The sequence below is a fragment of the Salvelinus namaycush genome, chromosome 8 (assembly GCF_016432855.1).
Source record: "Salvelinus namaycush isolate Seneca chromosome 8, SaNama_1.0, whole genome shotgun sequence".
NCBI lineage: Eukaryota > Metazoa > Chordata > Actinopteri > Salmoniformes > Salmonidae > Salvelinus > Salvelinus namaycush.
In genome coordinates, this window is record NC_052314.1 from 19,542,904 (window position 1) to 19,561,287 (window position 18,384).

At 41.9% G+C, this 18,384-nt stretch overlaps 2 protein-coding genes across 5 annotated transcripts in view; both read left to right on the forward strand.

Annotated features, from left to right (window-relative positions):
• Nucleotides 1-4,860: 4,860 nt before the first annotated feature.
• Nucleotides 4,861-6,765, forward strand: LOC120052061 (diencephalon/mesencephalon homeobox protein 1-like). The gene is made up of 3 exons (XM_038998921.1): nt 4,861-5,008; nt 5,552-5,727; nt 5,932-6,765. Exons 1-3 carry the CDS (start codon nt 4,861-4,863, stop codon nt 6,388-6,390), a joined length of 783 nt encoding a protein of 260 aa, XP_038854849.1. The 3' UTR covers nt 6,391-6,765.
• Nucleotides 6,766-14,407: 7,642 nt separating this feature from the next.
• The window catches only part of LOC120052491 (casein kinase I-like), a 40,422-nt gene continuing 36,445 nt past the window's right edge, over nt 14,408-18,384 (forward strand). For all 4 annotated transcript variants that reach the window (XR_005477375.1, XM_038999431.1, XM_038999429.1 and 1 more), the window contains exons 1-2: nt 14,408-14,567; nt 17,407-18,189. Coding sequence is in view for 3 of the 4 variants with exons in the window: in XM_038999431.1 (XP_038855359.1) it covers nt 17,971-18,189 (219 nt within the window). In the remaining variant the exon portion in view is untranslated. The remainder of the gene's footprint in view (nt 14,568-17,406; nt 18,190-18,384) is intronic.

Below are 18,384 nucleotides of genomic sequence, written 5' to 3' on the forward strand. Positions count from 1 at the left end.
ACCTGAAAGCTAGCAAGTTATTTTTTTCATGAGTTGAAATGTAAATGATTTTCTGCAGTTACCTTAACGAATCTGTGTGAATCATAGCGGCTGCTTGCAATTTGACTAAGGCCTTTGTTTTGACTTTGGATTATGGCCCATAATAGGCGAGTCCATTTGAAAGATCATCTGTGTGTCCTCGCCAGCCTCTACCCGGCCCTCCGCTGCTTCCCTTGACCCCCCCAGGCGGGCCTAGCAGCCGCCTGTCCCTCTCTCTGTCATTAACTCAGACTCATGCTGCCCAATTAAGTGACTGATCTTTACTCAGTTTCTCATATTGATCTGCCAGAGGAGCTGCCTGTGGCAAATCTCCCTGGGGGTTGGGTGGAGATCATATGAAGTTAATGCCTCTAGGCCTCATAAGAATGGAATTACTAATGCCCAGTTAACCAAAATCAATGAGTTTCAGAGATCCCAATGCTCCACTTCAGATCTATTAGATGAGCTTGATAGATTGGTTTGAGGCTGGTTGGACAATTTTAATGGCTGATAGTTATGAGAGCAACTGGTAGGCATCAGTTCCATAAAATGTCTAATTAAGAACAGTACGCAGAGATATTAAGATATGCTGTTCAGGTTCTATGTCCTTAGTATTCAGTATTACTCAACATGTTTTATTCTATTTTTTATTCTAAAGCAGTTATTCAATGGTAAAGGAACAACACAGATACCCCTATAGCTCCTATTTATTATTTGTGTGTCATAGCTAGTGTCAGGGCTCACAGCGTGATCCTGGCACGTGATCCTGGGCTTAAGAAGAGCTACTGACCTGCCGCTCGCTATCCCTGTCTCCTATGGGTGAAAGGGCAGCCGGCCCCATCGATTTCCCCCAATGAAGAAGTCTTCAGCCCCTTACCCGGTTTCTTCTGGTCCCCATGCCCCAGTCCTGACTGGGCAGGCCTGAAGGCCTCTATTGTGTTAGCGTGCCGATCGATCCAGTTGGTGTCCAAGGGGCCTCTCCTTTGAGATGCTCTCCCACTGTTAATTGACAACTACAAAGCTCCTGTCTTGATAGCCACTTGTCAATACAAATTTCCACTATTGATAAGTAATTAAAGAGAGAGGTGCTTTAGGGGGTGTTCCTCAGACTGCTGCTCTCAAACGGAAACATCTGCTAAATAGGAGACATTAACAAAAACACTTTTAGAATACAAAACCAGCCCCCCTCTGCCCTCTCCAGGCTCCCCTGTAGTTTTTTTTAACCAATCTGAATATTATTAAAACAACATTCAGTGGATGGACAGGACGGAACACATTGGATAAACTGGTAGCTTTTTGTTCTTCAAACTGTTCCTACTCCAAAGTGTTTGATAGTGGGAGTATGAACTTGCTCTTTCTTGTTTCATTCATAACATTAGAATTGTAGCTTTTACCAAACAATCATTTCTTGTGATCTATTACACACACTTTTGCTGTCATTATTGCTTTCTCCTTGTGCAACATACCATGCAACAGGAAAATGTTTTCATGTTTTGTCCGTGATTATATTTTTCACCTTTCCAACAGTATTTTTATTTTACATATAGGCCGGATAATACGCTCACTGCAGTTAGACCTGCATGCGCCTAGCTGCTTGATGGCGAAACCATTGTGACGTGACTAACTAAGGATAACCTTTGTCTTTTAGTTCCAGTAATCCGTGCCTGTGTAAGTGGATCCACCTGGAAGAGGATAACTCCCTTAAGATCTTTTAAACACTACGGGAGGGACTGCAAGCCAGTAACTTATTTTTGTCTCTGTTCTCACAGTAATCCAGGTTATTTGCAGAAATGATATTCCCAACTGTGTTGAAAAGACATAGCATGTGAATCATAATGCCTGCTGATAGATCCAGTTTCAAATTGTGAATTTCAAATTGTGAATTTTGAATATCATTGGACATCCGTACTGTGTATTCTTCCAGTTCTATCACCTACTACTTAATGGGTGGTGTCTGGGGTTTAAAACAAACAAAGCAATCAGCGAGGAGCCCTTTGGATGACTTGGAACAGTGGGAGAAATCAGTAAGGTCATCCCTTATTTAGAGTGGAACCCAGTTCTGTGGGGATGGGGAGGAGGTGTGCCTTTTGGAGGAGAAGGTTTCCAGGAGGGCAGTGGGTTGGGGTGGTGGCTATGGGGAGGGGGTTGCACACAACCAGAGTCTTTGTGTCTTTAATCCCCCCAGCCAACACAGCTTTGGCCAGGTTTCATCATGAAAGTGCCATGAAATAACTACTTTTTTCCCCCTTAGCAGTAAATCTCCCCTAATCCTGCGGGCTGAGGAGACAAAGGCCTCTGGGACCTAATCCTGGAGCTTTTAGTGAGGTTCCGGGGCTGGCCTACAGAGCCTCTTCTAAATGACTTATTTTTATCAGACACTAATATAGCTTGACAGCCAAGAACAGTGGAAAAAAAGCTAAGAAAACATATATCCACATATTTTAGGAATCTAAATGTATGAACAAGTACTGTACAAGTATGAACAAAAATGTTACCTTTTATGCCAAATGTTCAGTTCCTATTGGGCAAAACAACTACAAAAAATATAATGTATCCAACAAGTGTTGAACGAGTTTGTAGTCACAAGCTTGATAAAGTCATTATTCAAATGGGGAACTAGATACATGAAGTGCTTTCATTTCTAAACGTAAAACAAATATATTAAAATATACTTTCAAAATATAAGGTATACTGTAACCTAATATTAAACATTTGATCTCAAATCCAAAATGCTGGAGTATAGAGCCAAATAAAAAAATGTAGCTTCACTGTACAAACACACATGGTGGTGAGTGTATACATTGCCAAAGAAAAAAGCATGGGATTGTGTGACCCCTGAGACTGACTGTGTGGGTCACTGATAGAATGCAGCAGACATTTGAACAGAAATGGAACCACCCAAGAGGTCTAAGAAATATATTCCCCACAATAACATCTGCTAATCACGTCTATGTGACCAGTAACATTTGATTTGATTTGACCTTAAGTCATGGTATTAGGCAATTAAATTCCTACAGAAATAGCGGAATCGAGGGCAAAAATTAAAACATCTTTATCGCCAGCCAGACTTTTGCCTTGAGTTTCAGAGTAACAGGGAAGAATGAACGTTTCAGTAACAAATGGAAGATGAGAACACAGAGGGCTGTTCAAAACATTGAGGTCGCTGGTTTTCGCTCCAGTTGTAGTAATGGCCCCTCCCCTCCTGACTGTATGGCTGGTGTACTTGGTGTGTTTTACCCTGACTCTGGGACACAACTGATACTCGTGGGAAGCATAATCTGTCACTGAATGCTTTGCCTTTCCACCCTTCGCACCTCAGCTAAGGCCTTAGTGGAATTTACATGTCTAAACCCTTCAGCCTAAAGCTAGAGCTGGGTTATTGGAGATGATCTTATTGGAGAGTGTTACAATTTGAAATGTGTCACAATGCACAGGTGTGCCAGGACTTTGGGGTGAGGACAAATACATTTTGTTAGATGGACTGTGATATCCATACTAGTAATTGGGTTTTCATATTTTCATTCCACAAGATACAGATTTCATTGCACCATTAGTAACATTTGGATATCATATTTCTATTCCGATACACATTTAATTCCAACGTACTACTTTACATGACAATATATTGTACACACCACTGGCTTAGAGCATGATTTAGTCATGGACACTGAAGTTCTGAACGTTTCTCTGTGTGTGCAGTGCAGCAGTCTACTTTCACAAAGTGTAATGTCATGTTTACTACATTTGTGAAAAAAAGTTGAGTTTAATTCAAGTGTTACTGAAAAACACACTCCACCTAACCTATTTGAAATTAGGAAAAACCATTTGCATGTTGTGTTTTATCATTATTTTCCTTATTTTGGTGGGATAATAGTTCTCTTTGAGGAGATCTTGAATCTGGCTCAGTTGAACCTTAGGAAATTGGTCTCAATGGCCAATGTCCAAATTGTATTTCACAGGCTGACAGTTTATGGGCAAATATGTACCCTGTTAGCAAAACAAACTGCAAAGAAAACCCCGTCCAAGTGGAGATTGACAAAGCAGGGAGTTTAGGAGAAAGGAGGCTGAGAACAGGGAACAATCAACGGGCTGTTATTTTAATCTGGCCTGCCACTGAGATTAGCAGACCACATTGTTTTAATTGTTTTAACAGGAGGGAATGAAACGCTCGTTTATTGAGGGATCCTTTGCGTAAATCTCCCCAAATTCAATAGTTTAAAAAACTTGAGCCCTTGGACCCCCTCTTTTCCCCCATCCCACCTAATCCAGGGTAATACCTTTCTTTCTATTGGCTAATGGTTGATGGGGAGCTGGAGTAAACGGTTCTTTAAATAGTCGTGGGTGAGAATGGTCTTCAGATAATTAGATCCATGCCATGACAAAGGGTAGCGGCGTACAATGATAAGGCCTGCATTTCAAACTATTGGACTGTATAGGTGGACTTCTAAAAGCTCACGAGAATAGGTTCATTTCTGCTGTTTTGTGTGCTTCTCAGGTAAAAGAAAAAATACTGCAGATGTTATACTTTTTTGTCTGATCTTTGTTTTGAAATGTGTTTTCTGGATGTTGGTAGCCTACTGAAGTAAAGTGGCAATGGTTTATGCAATAATAACTTTCAATTACTTTTAATGATCAAGAAAGTTGCGTATGTTTACCATTTGTTCTGTTTTTATTTAAGTGAGTTTAGACTGTAGCCTAAATCCAAATTGCACAGTGCAAGCGTTCTACATAAATTGTACAGTACGCTATAGGCTATATACTTTTTTCCCATTGTATGCCTAGTTAGTATGGTGTAAGGCCCATATAACTTAAACAGTTTTACCCTATCGACTTAGGTCCGCTATGAATGCCTTAAATTTCTGCGGGGGATCCGACAGCGTCAACGGAGTCTTTTTCGACCTACACCACCTGATGGCAGACCAGTACCCGGTTTATCCATCAGCCAATCCCTCCTCGATTCACACGTTCTCTGTTGCTGAAAGACTTGCAGGTATTTAGAGTAGACTGTCATTTACTGTAATTTATGACTGTGTCTGTAATCGATGCATGCAATCAAACAAATGCAGGTGGCAAAAGTGTTCTAGTTATAATTTTAGGGCTCCCGACTAGCGCAGCGGTCTAAGGCACTGCAGCTCAGTGCTAGAGGCGTCACTACAGACACCCTGGTTCAAATCCAGGCTGTATCACAACCGGCTGTTGTGATACAGTGCGCACGCACAATTGGCCCAGCGTCGTCGAGGGTTTGGCCAGTGTAGGCCGTCATTGTAAATAAGAATGTGTTCTTGACTGACTTGCCTAGTTAAATATAGGTTGTATTTAAAAAATCAAAACATTTAAAATTAAATAATTTGCCATTCAAAAACATTGCAGCTGAACTGGTATTCTATTGTCAAAAGACCTGTTTCCCACCTGAAAAAGTTGTTGAAATTGATAATTGTCATGCTGGTATTTTCAGTGTAGCCTGATATCTCACATGCCCTCCGACTGTTTCACCACCTCTAATCTTGTTGTGGCTTGTCTTCTGTCCCCACAGAGTTGATACTGGAGGCCCGTTATGGGAATCAGCAGAAGCAGCGTCGGAGCCGCACAGCCTTCACTGTGTCTCAGTTACAGGCTCTAGAGAAAGCCTTCCAGCAGACCCAGTACCCTGATGTAGGTATGAGAGAGAGACTGGCTGTCTGCATCAATCTGCCTGAGGCTCGCATTCAGGTCAGTAAAGGTCGCTCTTCAAAGAGGACCAGCCTGTGTGCATGCTTTCATTCATAATATTTATTTGAACTGCTGCTTTTAGTAACTTTATTCTTGTGATATATATAACAGCTGTGGTGCTATTACCTTTTTTAACTTTTGATCAATATTACTGTTATAAACACGTCAACCCTTCACAAATAACAAAATAATATGCTCCTCCAGGTGTGGTTTAAGAACAGAAGAGCAAAGTTCCGTAAGGGACAGAGATGCTCCCCTCTTCCCAGAGAGAAAAGCCTGGAGGAACCATATCAAACCAAGGCAGGAGGGAAAGAGAGGAGTACCAAGGATTCAAAAACACAAAGTGAAATAGCTCCTCTCTGGGAAGTCAGTGATGCTCCTACCATTTCTTGTCCTGGAGACTCCATTGTATCTCAGAACCACTCAAGATTACATTCTCCTCCCATTTTTCCCTTTGTGGGTGGAGAGCGGTACCACCTTCCACATCATCAGGCTTTAGGGATGCTGTCAGCTGGCCTACATTTCACCCCCACATTCTGGCCCATTCTACAGCAACACAGCCCGACTATAGGAGTTGCCCCACTGGTTGGTAAAAACTGCAGCCTTTCCCTTCAGACTTCATGTCCCAGTAAAGCTGTACCGATCCCCAACCTGGGTCTATAACTGCACTACCAACAACAACAACTTCTCTTCAGTGTGTGTTGGCAAAAAGGGACTCAAAGGAGAAAATTGTACACTGCTGCACTGGTATCAACATGGACACAGATAAACTACTGATTTTATACTTTGACTCTGTACAACTTTGTGAGTACAATGAGCCTTTGCTAATTGTCCTGTGCAATTAGAGTGCATCTGACAAGTGAATATGTCTGTAGATAAGTTTGATTAAGAAACACTCAAAGGGGCTAGTATGTTGTGTTGTTGTGAGCATTCGGGATTGCAACCTGGAGTGGATTGGTACATGCTTCATTTGCATAAAGATGTTACTTTGAGTTTTTACTCACTTATCACAAGCACTTAGAAGAATAGAGAATTGTGATGTGGTTTGGGGCACTTTTCTTTTCACTTTTCAAATCCAATATCCATTTGTTCAAGACAATTTTCTGTAATGTCTCACAGTAGGAATCTTTATTCCTATCCTATGTTCATTTTATGGTTATACACAACAAAACCGTAATTCAACTGTATGTGAATTTAAAAAAATGTTTTGTGAATAAAATTATTTTGAATGTCTTTTTAGTTTACATTTGTTTATTCTGCAAATAGGCAGAATAATTCTGAAATAGCAGTGTTGCTTCCGTTCCTCTCCACGCCCCTACCTGGGCTCGAACCAGGGACCCTCTGCACACATCAACAACTGCCTCCCATGAAGCATTGTTACCCATCGCTCCACAAAAACCACAGCCCTTACAGAGCAAGAGAAACAACTACTTCAGTGACGTCAACGATTGAAACCCTATTAGCTCGCACCCTGCTAACTAGCTATCCATTTCACACCGGTCACACTAAGACGCATATATACACTGCTCAAAAAAATAAAGGGAACACTTAAACAACACAATGTAACTCCAAGTCAATCACACTTCTGTGAAATCAAACTGTCCACTTAGGAAGCAACACTGATTGACAATAAATTTCACATGCTGTTGTGCAAATGGAATAGACAACAGGTGGAAATTATAGGCAATTAGCAAGACACCCCCAAAAAAGGAGTGGTTCTGCAGGTGGTGACCACAGACCACTTCTCAGTTCCTATGCTTCCTGGCTGATGTTTTGGTCACTTTTGAATGCTGGCGGTGCTTTCACTCTAGTGGTAGCATGAGACGGAGTCTACAACCCACACAAGTGGCTCAGGTAGTGCAGCTCATCCAGGATGGCACATCAATGCGGGCTGTGGCAAGAAGGTTTGCTGTGTCTGTCAGCGTTGTGTCCAGAGCATGGAGGCGCTACCAGGAGACAGGCCAGTACATCAGGAGACGTGGAGGAGGCCGTAGGAGGGCAACAACCCAGCAGCAGGACCGCTACCTCCGCCTTTGTGCAAGGAGGAGCAGGAGGAGCACTGCCAGAGCCCTGCAAAATGACCTCCAGCAGGCCACAAATGTGCATGTGTCTGCTCAAACGGTCAGAAACAGACTCCATGAGGGTGGTATGAGGGCCCGACGTCCACAGGTGGGGGTTGTGCTTACAGCCCAACACCGTGCAGGACGTTTGGCATTTGCCAGAGAACACCAAGATTGGCAAATTCGCCACTGGCGCCCTGTGCTCTTCACAGATGAAAGCAGGTTCACACTGAGCACATGTGACAGACGTGACAGAGTCTGGAGACGCCGTGGAGAACGTTCTGCTGCCTGCAACATCCTCCAGCATGACCGGTTTGGCGGTGGGTCAGTCATGGTGTGGGGTGGCATTTCTTTGGGGGGCCGCACAGCCCTCCATGTGCTCGCCAGAGGTAGCCTGACTGCCATTAGGTACCGAGATGAGATCCTCAGACCCCTTGTGAGACCATATGCTGGTGCGGTTGGCCCTGGGTTCCTCCTAATGCAAGACAATGCTAGACCTCATGTGGCTGGAGTGTGTCAGCAGTTCCTGCAAGAGGAAGGCATTGATGCTAAGGACTGGCCCGCCCGTTCCCCAGACCTGAAACCAATTGAGCACATCTGGGACATCATGTCTCGCTCCATCCACCAACGCCACGTTGCACCACAGACTGTCCAGGAGTTGGCGGATGCTTTAGTCCAGGTCTGGGAGGAGATCCCTCAGGAGACCATCCGCCACCTCATCAGGAGCATGCCCAGGCGTTGTAGGGAGGTCATACAGGCACGTGGAGGCCACACACACTACTGAGCCTCATTTTGACTTGTTTTAAGGACATTACATCAAAGTTGGATCAGCCTGTAGTGTGGTTTTCCACTTTAATTTTGAGTGTGACTCCAAATCCAGACCTCCATGGGTTGATAAATTTGATTTCCATTGATCATTTTTGTGTGATTTTGTTGTCAGCACATTCAACTATGTAAAGAAAAAAGTATTTAATAAGAATATTTCATTCATTCAGATCTAGGATGTGTTATTTTAGTGTTCCCTTTATTGTTTTGAGCAGTGTATATAAAAAAGTTTCAACAACATAGCTCAGGCAGCAGGATCTATTAATATGCAGATGATCCAGTTTTATACTCTGCTGGCCGCTCCCCGGATTTTGTGTTAAACTCTCTACAACAAAGCTTTCTTAGTGTCCAACAAGTTTTCTCTGCCTTAACCTTGTTCTGAACACCTCCAAAACAAAGGTAATGTGGTTTGATAAGAAGAATGCCCCTCTCCCCACAAGTGTGATTACTACCTTTGAGGGTTTAGAGCTTCAGGTAGTCACCTCATACAAGTACTTGGGAGGGTGGCTAGACCGTACACTGTCCTTCTCTCAGCACATATCAAAGCTGCAGGCGAAGGTTAAATCTAGACTTGGTTTCCTCTATTGTAATCGTTCCTCTTTCACCCCAGCTGCCAAACTAACCCTGATTCAGATGACCATCCTACCCATGCTAGATTACGGGGACCTAATTTATAGAACGGCAGGTAAGGGTGCTCTTGAGCGGCTAGATGTTCTTTACCATTCGAGCATCAGATTTGCCACCAATGCTCCTTATAGGACACATCACTGCACTCTATATTCCTCTGTAAACGGGTCATCTCTGTATACCCGTCGCAAGAGCCACTGGTTGATTCTTATTTATAAAACCCTCTTAGGCCTCACTCCCACCTATCTGAGATATCTACTGCAGCCCTCATCCTCCACATACAACACCCGTTCTGCCAGTCACATTCTGTTAAAGGTCCCCAAAGCACACACATCCGTGGGTAGCTCCTCTTTTCAGTTCGCTGCAGCTAGCGACTGGAAAGAGCTGCAACAAACACTCAAACTGGACAGTTTTATCTCCATCTCTTCATACAAAGACTCAATCATGAACACTCTTACTGACACTTGTGGCTGCTTCGTGTGATGTATTGTTGTCTCTACCTTCTTGCCCTTTGTGATGTTGTCTGTGCCCAATAATGTTTGTACCATGTTTTGTGCTGCTACAGTGTTGGTGTGCTGCCATGTTTTTGTTGCTACCACGTTGTTATGTTGTGTTGCTACCATGCTGTGTTGTCATGTGTTGGTGCCTTGCTATGTTGTTGTCTTAGGTCTCTCTTTATGTAGTGTTATGGTGTCTCTCTTGTCGTGATGTGTGTTTTGTCCTATATTTATAGATTTTTTTGGTAGGCCGTCATTGTAAATAAGAATTTGTTCTTACCTGAGTTGCCTAGTTTTTTTTTTTGCATCTGCACTGTTCTTCAAATACATGTATTTTTGTAAAATTGTTGTGCATAGAGTTGTATGATTTGTTTAACTTTGCAATGTTCGGTTTTTGTTTGGCATACATTTGAACCTGTTACACCTGTGGGAATTGGCCTATATGGATAGGGCTACATTTAAATGTGTCTTACAGAAGAAATATGGAATGAATATGCATAACCATGGTAGAAATTGAAAGGGAACCATTTGGAAATTATGGGGAAATTATTAGACTAAAGGTGAGGACACAACAGTTCACCTGACAAGACTGAATCGAAACATTACATTGTTGATTTTACATTTACTGTACTTTTCACAGCATTTGTTGATAACGAAATCTGAGAATACTCTGGATACATTAAGTATATGATCGGAATATTATTTGAAATTGTGGGGTAGGTGCAACATAAGACAAAACAATTCCAAGGGTTTGAGAGAAAGGTCAAACTGTTGTCTCCAAGTGGCCACACACCTCTCCAATATGTACACAGTTCCTAAGTCATTTCAATGCACTTCTATGACTCAAAGAAGAGTCTTCAACTATAAGGTGCTTTTTGAGCTCTCCTAGATGTGCAGTCGAGGAACTAGAGCAAGAACACTTGTAGTTGTTTTGTTTGGAACACAGCCCTGCATCCCCGCCATCAAACAATTATTGTTGTTGTTTATGCAATCCAAAAATGGTCCATTATAAATCGCAATCTGGGTCGGGTGGGCATAATGTGAAAGCTTGTTCTAATGTCAACATGATTAGCTAAATTACCAAATGCGATTTTACAGTGTTAGGCTTTCACAATGCAATTCAGGGAAGCAGATTGTAATTTTGGTGCGCATAGAATGGAGTCAAGGACTGCATTCAAATGCGGGGTCCGCAGCAAATTAGGGTAATTCTGTTCAGGACAACCCAGGGTATAACGCCATGTCATCTTGTAACTGTACATCAAACATAGTGATCATAAATGTTGACACAGTATATAGAATGAGTTTTATCATATGGGGTAAAGCAAACATTTTGACTATATTAGCCCACACAGCTACAAGGATGCACTTTCATGCTAGGTTTAGGACCTCATAATGAAGCTTAGAGACCCCAACTGATGTATAGAACAATCTTAAAATGATCTACTTTGGTTTAGATTCAAGCATCATGAAACCTCTAACACAATAAATTCATTTGACTTTGTGAAAAACATTTTTTGGGACCTAACCACTTTTTACATGTGGGTTCTTCCTTCATATCGCCATCTTACATAACTTGTTAACGGAAGACAGACCTGTGCTAATTAGCTATCAAGCGTGCACCGAACACCTGTGTGTAAAATGCTTGATCCAATAAGGTCGAGAGGCTCCGTAAGGAGGGTGTGACGCAATTGCGGAGGCCAAATCGAGCTACATACAGCAATGCCATGCGCCTCACACAAACTTACTACCTTGACAATAAACATGGAGAACTTTGACAAAAAGACTATCAGAACAAGTTCATGAATAAAATTGATCTTTATGATACCTCATGTAGGGATTTCTAAGACACAAAATTAATTTGAACTCCTGGAAAGAGATTGGGGAGGTAATGGAGATAGATTCGGTAAAGAGGTAATTGGAATGCAGACCATGGGGGATGGAAGGACACTGGATTGGTGCACATTCAACAAATCTGATCTAACAAAGTGGATATTTGTCAAATCCGTCATGATTGATGATTTGTAACAGGCCCACAACGTGGTTACTAAAATCCGATTAGGATATACAGTTGAAGTCAGAAGTTCACATACACCTTAGCCAAATACATTTAAACTTAGTTTTTCACAATTCCTGACATTTAATCCTAGTAAAAATTCCCTGTTGTAGGTCAGTTAGGATCACCACTTTATTTTCAGAATGTTAAATGTCAGAATAATAGTAGATATAAATTGTTCTATCAGCTTGTATTTATTTCATTACAATCCCAGTGGGTCAGACGTTTACATACACTCAATTCGTTTTTGGTAGCATTGCCTTTAAATTGTTTAACTTGGGTCAAACGTTTCAGGTAGGCTTCCACAACCTTCCCACAATAAGTTGGGTGAATTTTGGCCCATTCCTCCTGACAAAGCTGGTGTAATTGAGTCAGGTTTGTAGGCCTCCTTGCTCGCACATGCTTTTTCAGTTCTGCCCACACATTTTCTATAGGATTGAGGTCAGGTCTTTGTGATGGCCACTCCAAAACCTTGACTTTGTTGTCCTTAAGCCATTTTGCTTGGGGTCATTGTCCATTTGGAAGACCCATTTGCGATCAAGCTTTAACTTCCTGACTGATGTCTTAAGATGTTGCTTCAACATATCTACATACTTTTCTTTCCTCATGATGCAGTCTATTTTGTGAAGTGCACCAGTCCCTCCTGCAGCAAAGTACCCCCACAACATGATGCTGCCACCCCCGTGCTTCACGGTTGGGATGTTGTTCTTCGGCTTGCAAGCCTCCCCCTGTTTACTCCAAACATAACGATGGTCGTTATGGCCAAACAGTTCTATTTTTGTTTCATCAGACCAGAGGACATTTCTTTGTCCCCATGTGCAGTTGCAAACCGTAGTCTGGCTTTTTGAAGGCGGTTTTGGAGCAGTGGCTTCTTCCTTGCTGAGCGGCCTTTCAGGTTATGTCAATATATGACTCTTTTTACTGTGAATATAGATACTTTTGTACCGGTTTCCTCCAGCATCTTCACAAGGTAATTTGCTGTTGTTCTGGGATTGATTTGCACTTTTCGCACCAAAGTACGTTCATCTCTGGGAGACAGAACACGTCTCCTTCCTGAGCGGTATGATGGCTGCGTGGTCCCATGGTGTTTATACTTGCATACTATTGTTTGTACAGATGAACGTGGTACCTTCAGGTGTTTGGAAATTGCTCCCAATGATGAACCAGACCTGTGGAGGTCTACAATTTATTTTCTGAGGTTTTGGCTGATTTCTTTTGATTTTTCCTATGATGTCAAGCAAAGAGGCACTGAGTTTGAAGGTAGGCCTTGAAATACATCCACAGGTACGCCTCCAATTGACTCAAATTATGTCAATTAGCCTATCAGATGCTTCTAAAGCCATGACATAATTTTCTGGAATTGTCCAAGCTGTTTAAAGGCACAGTCAACTTGGTGTATGTAAACTTCTGACCCACTGGAATTGTGATACAGTGCATTTTAAGTGAAATAATCTGTCTGTAACAAATTGTTGGAAAAATGACGTGTGTCATGCACAAAGTAGATGTCCTAACCGACTTGCCAAAACTATAGTTTGTTAACAAGAAATGTGTGGAGTGGTTGAACAACGAGTTTTAATGACTCCAACCTAAGTGTATGTAAACTTCCGACTTCAACTGTATTTGGCTGTTTTTGCTGCATAACATTTCAAAGTTGTCACTTTCAGGTTCAGAAAAAGTGACTGCTAAATTTGAACTCCCACTCGTATAAACTGGTAGCATAGTTAGCATACAGAAATCGATGGTGGCAGTCAGTCGTTTTTAACTGTAATGCAGTTGATTGATCACTATGACATGAACATGAATTGGTGTTGACATCCATACAAAGCATTATACTCAGATATTTACCTGAACATAGTGTGAAATACAAATATAAACAATAGCTTAAATATAGACACATTTTGCTGTGGGGGGGCAATGGGGAGATTCGGGATGGAGATGCAGGTGGGAAAACTGTGCTGCCTTTTTATTTCATGCTATGTTGGCTGAGCTCCTATATCAAGCACCGGGAAACGGACTCCAACATCTCAGAAGAAGTAAGGTCTTTTCGTTTAGCCAGTCGCTTGTAATTAGCTGGATGGCTATAGAAATTAGCCCTGAATCACTATGAGTGGTGCGGTGCAGACCAATTTATTGGAAGCATACGATAGCTCCCTGAAGCACAAGAAGTTTGAATGTTCTGACTTCTAAGGAGGCCGCATCTCTGTAAATGCTGTAAACCAATCCAGACATCAGATTGCCCATAAATCTGTTTTTAGATGACTGGGGAGGAGGTGTCGGTCGTCAACTGGAGGCACTAAACTGTGGTTTTCAAGAGCTAATGGTTTCCTAGAAACAAGGGCTACTCAATTTGCCCCACTCTCACCTACTTTTATGTCTAGTGGTAGTGGGTTATATAGAAAGCACCCTCAAGACACCAAAGTTAGACAAATAAATGCTGGTATACGTTACCAAATTACAGACCAGTATTTCACAAAATATCAACATTTGCATCTCCGTAAATTGTACGGCTGGAAACTGACCCAGCATCTACGCACGAATATTTCATGGTAGCTTGATCTGTACGGATTTAGTCATATTCTCCAATCGAGGTGCGCTAGTTAACCAGCGCTGATGGGAGAGGAAGAAGGTGACGCTGAATTATCGAACGCTTACTTAGTTATCGGCTGGGGAGGCTTAAATCGAGACAACAACATCAAGCCCTAGCTAGCGAGGGGCGAAGATATTACATCTCATAAATACGTGAACATGTTGATGCATCCACTTTGAACATAAAGGCAGGTAAATATGTTCTTTGTTGATACTATACACGTTTAAATAGGGGTGTTTTTTTCCAGAAGGCATTTACCCGTATATTAACTAGCTAACGCTAGCTAGCTAGCTGCAAATGGATTTCGGTTGTGAAGATTAAGGAGTTGCCCGCTGATATATTTGGGAACTGAATACAAACGCAGTTCTTTTGTGGTGAAATGCACTTTCTTTTACGTACGGCTATAAGCCTCGTATAATGTTATCTAGCTATGTCTGCTAGCTATCTAACTATATTAGAAGGGTGTGTCTTGATTGATATGAAATGAAGGTTATGTAATTAATATTAGATGTTCTGCCCAGTTTTAGCTTGTTCTACTCGGCGCCATTAGCTTGCTTGCTTAGCTGTACGGGACTGATCGGTGTGTTTTGGGAGCAATCAGTAACGTTAAACGATGGTATTTTCAATTATTACCCGATGAGTATACTAACTACAGTAGCTAACACTTTTCATAGTTTACAAAGTGGTAAACTAGCGTAGAAAGACGACAAACTGTTGATAAGTCACTATCTGAGAGACTGTTGGCCACTTCCCAAATTACCTGCAGTGCTAGCAGCAGCTCAGCTGCGATACTAGTAGCTAGTTTGCAACTATAGCTAGTTTGCAAGTCTGAAACGATTTGATACATTTTCCACGGTTGAAGCGACTCAGGTTTTCACTGTCACGAAGTGTTTACGGAGTTGACAAGTTGAAGAAGATTAAAACCACAGATTGGTCATAAGTATTGTCCTCTTCGTACAGGTAGCGGTTTTATAGGTAACTAGCTGGATGCCTTTCCCACACAACTTGACAGCAGGTGCCACCCATAGAACCGCTAGCACGAAGAGGACGAGAATGAGCTAAATTAGCGCGCTACAGCAGTAGCTTGATGTGAGGCCTTCTTTAGCCAGTGCCAGTTGCCTTCGTCACAGAAGCTAGCTTTCGTTTGTCACTTTATGTTTACTTGTTAGCTAACTAACTCATTACAGACGCTATCGTCTAGTTGGTCTATGTCACTGTTATCTAGCTAACGACTCAACTCTCTGGATATAAATTGAGAATAGCAGGTTAGGCCAGTAGCTAGCTAGTTAACAAGCAACATTGCGTAAAAATTCGTCTAGCAAACATGCCCAGCATTCATTGTCTATTTTCCTTGTCAAATGCCTACCAAAAGGGTTCAATGCAATGGTTCAATCACTATGTTGTCATTTGCAGCGATACTATTTTATTTATAGCTAGCTAGTATCTTTAGCTATATTGCTTGAAGGATAACTATATTGTAAACAAAGACAGTTGCTACTCATAACACCACACGTTGTTGGTAACTTGTCAGGTGAAAACTAATGTCACAATATAATATTTGGTAACTGTTTGGTCATAACAGAGTGGTATTTAGTGACTAGTCGTTGTAGTATAATGTTCTGTTTCTGTGGCTTTTCAATTTCTCCAAGTAGATTGGATAGAGACTCATCACCACTGACTCAAATAAAGTTATTTTTACTTTCAGATTGAAATTTGGTTTCCCAATTAAAACTAGCCACACTTGCTACCCCACTCCAAACAAAACTCCCTCTTTTTTTTTTTTTTTTTTAAATGATCTGTGATTACATGACTGAGATGGAAGAAGAATGTATTCTATTCAGTACTCTCTATTTCATAATTTGTGGTGGTGGATACAACTAAAGGGGCTTCCATTTCATTGATTGACCAGTGTTGTTACTGTAAGTAGACAATGATTGAACACTTGCTTATTGTTTCACTCTTTGCACAGGCAAAGAAACACACACATTCAGACATTTAGCCTATTCTACTCGTGTAAGTTAGCCTAGTTTATTCTACAACTACTGTAAGAAGCTTTCTGGGCATTGGGAAAGTTGTTTTACTTTCTTTTTCTTTACATCTAATACTTTTTCATAATTTGAATGATTAACATGGATATTATAGGTAAGCCATGTGGTTTCAGTTGAAGGCATTCAGTTGTACAACTGACTAGCTATCCCCCTTTCCCCCCTCTATTTCAATGCATCTCCTTTACTCTATGATGTGAATCAGTTTCCCAAGCTACATGGATTAGGAGAGGCATTTTGTCAGTCATTGATCAGTTTAAGTGGGTTGCCTGAGGAAAGCATAGCTGCCTGACAATCTTGCTGGCATTACCTGCTCTCCACGAGTATCCACAACATCACAGGTCCCAAGGGGAGGAGAGGGAGGAAAGCTGGGCCTCAGGGTTATACAGAAACCTTAATGTATGCTATGAACTATTCAAATGCTACCACTGAATACTGATATGATGATGAACTTGTACAAAGCTTAGGTTTGTAGCACACTACAGTTGAATTTGTCCATTCAAAAAGCCCTATGAATCGGTCACGGTTGAGCCTTTACAGCTAATAGGCAAGGACCACATTTTGTCCAAAGCCATGGCCCTATAGTGTGTTTAGATGCAGGTTTTTCGGGCATTCAAAGATGGTACAACATGGAAAGATGTGGTGTTCTCATCTTAAAACTCCATCTAGTATGTGATGTTTCCACCCGTATTGATTGTTTTATTGAATTCACTGCATGTGCTACTCTGAAAATGGATCCCATTTCTACTTCAGGCTGGAAATGTATGAAAGATGAGTAGCCTACTAACCTTTATAAGATCTTATCTCAGACTTGTTTGGAGATGTCATGCAGATTTCTCCAGTCTTTCAGGCTTATCATAAAAAAATACATGTAATTGATAACTGATCACTGCAAATGTGTTTTCAAAAGTATTTGCCAAGATGTTCTGTAATGGATTCAGTTACACCTAATGGCTAATTTAGTGTGTGTTTGCATGTCTTTCAGATATCCAACTAAACCGAACAGGACTACTGCAGTACCTCATCATTGTTGACACTGCCTCCACCATTGCCTCTTCTGCCGTGGCACTGGAACATGAAGAATGTCTGCTGTATTACCAAAGACTGACCAGAAGGAAGCAATGAGGGGCTTTGGGGGAAGTTGCCAAGCTGCGTTGTGGATCCAGTAGCTGGGATTCAGAGTGCTTGTTGTGTATGAGTGTGTGTTTGTGTGTGCGTGGGTGCATGCTAGCACAACCTGTCCCCTTCAGGCAGGGACATGCTACTCTGATATTGGAGTTGGAGAAGAAAGGAGTCGACCTCCATAAACGAGGAGAAGAAAGAAGAGAAGAGCGTATGCAGTACAACATTGCCAGATATAAATACTGTGTGTTTTGGCTGCAGTTTAACCCAGTGGAAGTGGCTTTTAATACACTGCACATTTCTATAAAACACCTTTCCTCTGTCTTTGTATCGCCTCCCTCCCCCCTAAGAGTCCTTGTTGTTTTGGCGCCTCTGTGATTTGCATGGCCGGGGAGTAATCGTGGAGAGGCCAGGGTATCACAAGCTTATGGATTTTGACAAGAAGGTGGGTAAGGGAGAGACGGAGGAAGGGAAAAATATGTCTAAGGCAGCTGGCAGCAGGACTGTCCGGGGTACAGGGACCAACTCTGGGGTTCTTATGGTTGGCCCAAACTTCCGCGTCGGAAAAAAAATCGGCTGTGGCAATTTTGGAGAGCTGCGGCTGGGGAAGAACCTCTACACCAACGAATATGTGGCCATCAAATTGGTAAGGCCAACATGCTTGACTAAACAGCATGGCTGTGATATGTTTCTGTTTGGGATGCACTCCTACATTAATCATCCTCACCACTATTCTTTGTAAATTATACTGTAGGTCTATATTTTGCCACCCTCTCCCATCTAACATTTCTCTTCACTACAACAACTAGTGCAGTTTGCCATTGGTTTTCTGCTTTGTGAC

Excerpts from the sequence above, each read along its gene's own strand:
- LOC120052061 (XM_038998921.1), top strand. The coding sequence starts at position 4,861 with ATGAATGCCTTAAATTTCTGCGGGGGATCCGACAGCGTCAACGGAGTC. Across the intron at positions 5,009-5,551 it reads TGTTGCTGAAAGACTTGCAG|AGTTGATACTGGAGGCCCGT; the intron begins GTATTTAGAGTA and ends CTGTCCCCACAG. Across the intron at positions 5,728-5,931 it reads TGCCTGAGGCTCGCATTCAG|GTGTGGTTTAAGAACAGAAG; the intron begins GTCAGTAAAGGT and ends ATGCTCCTCCAG.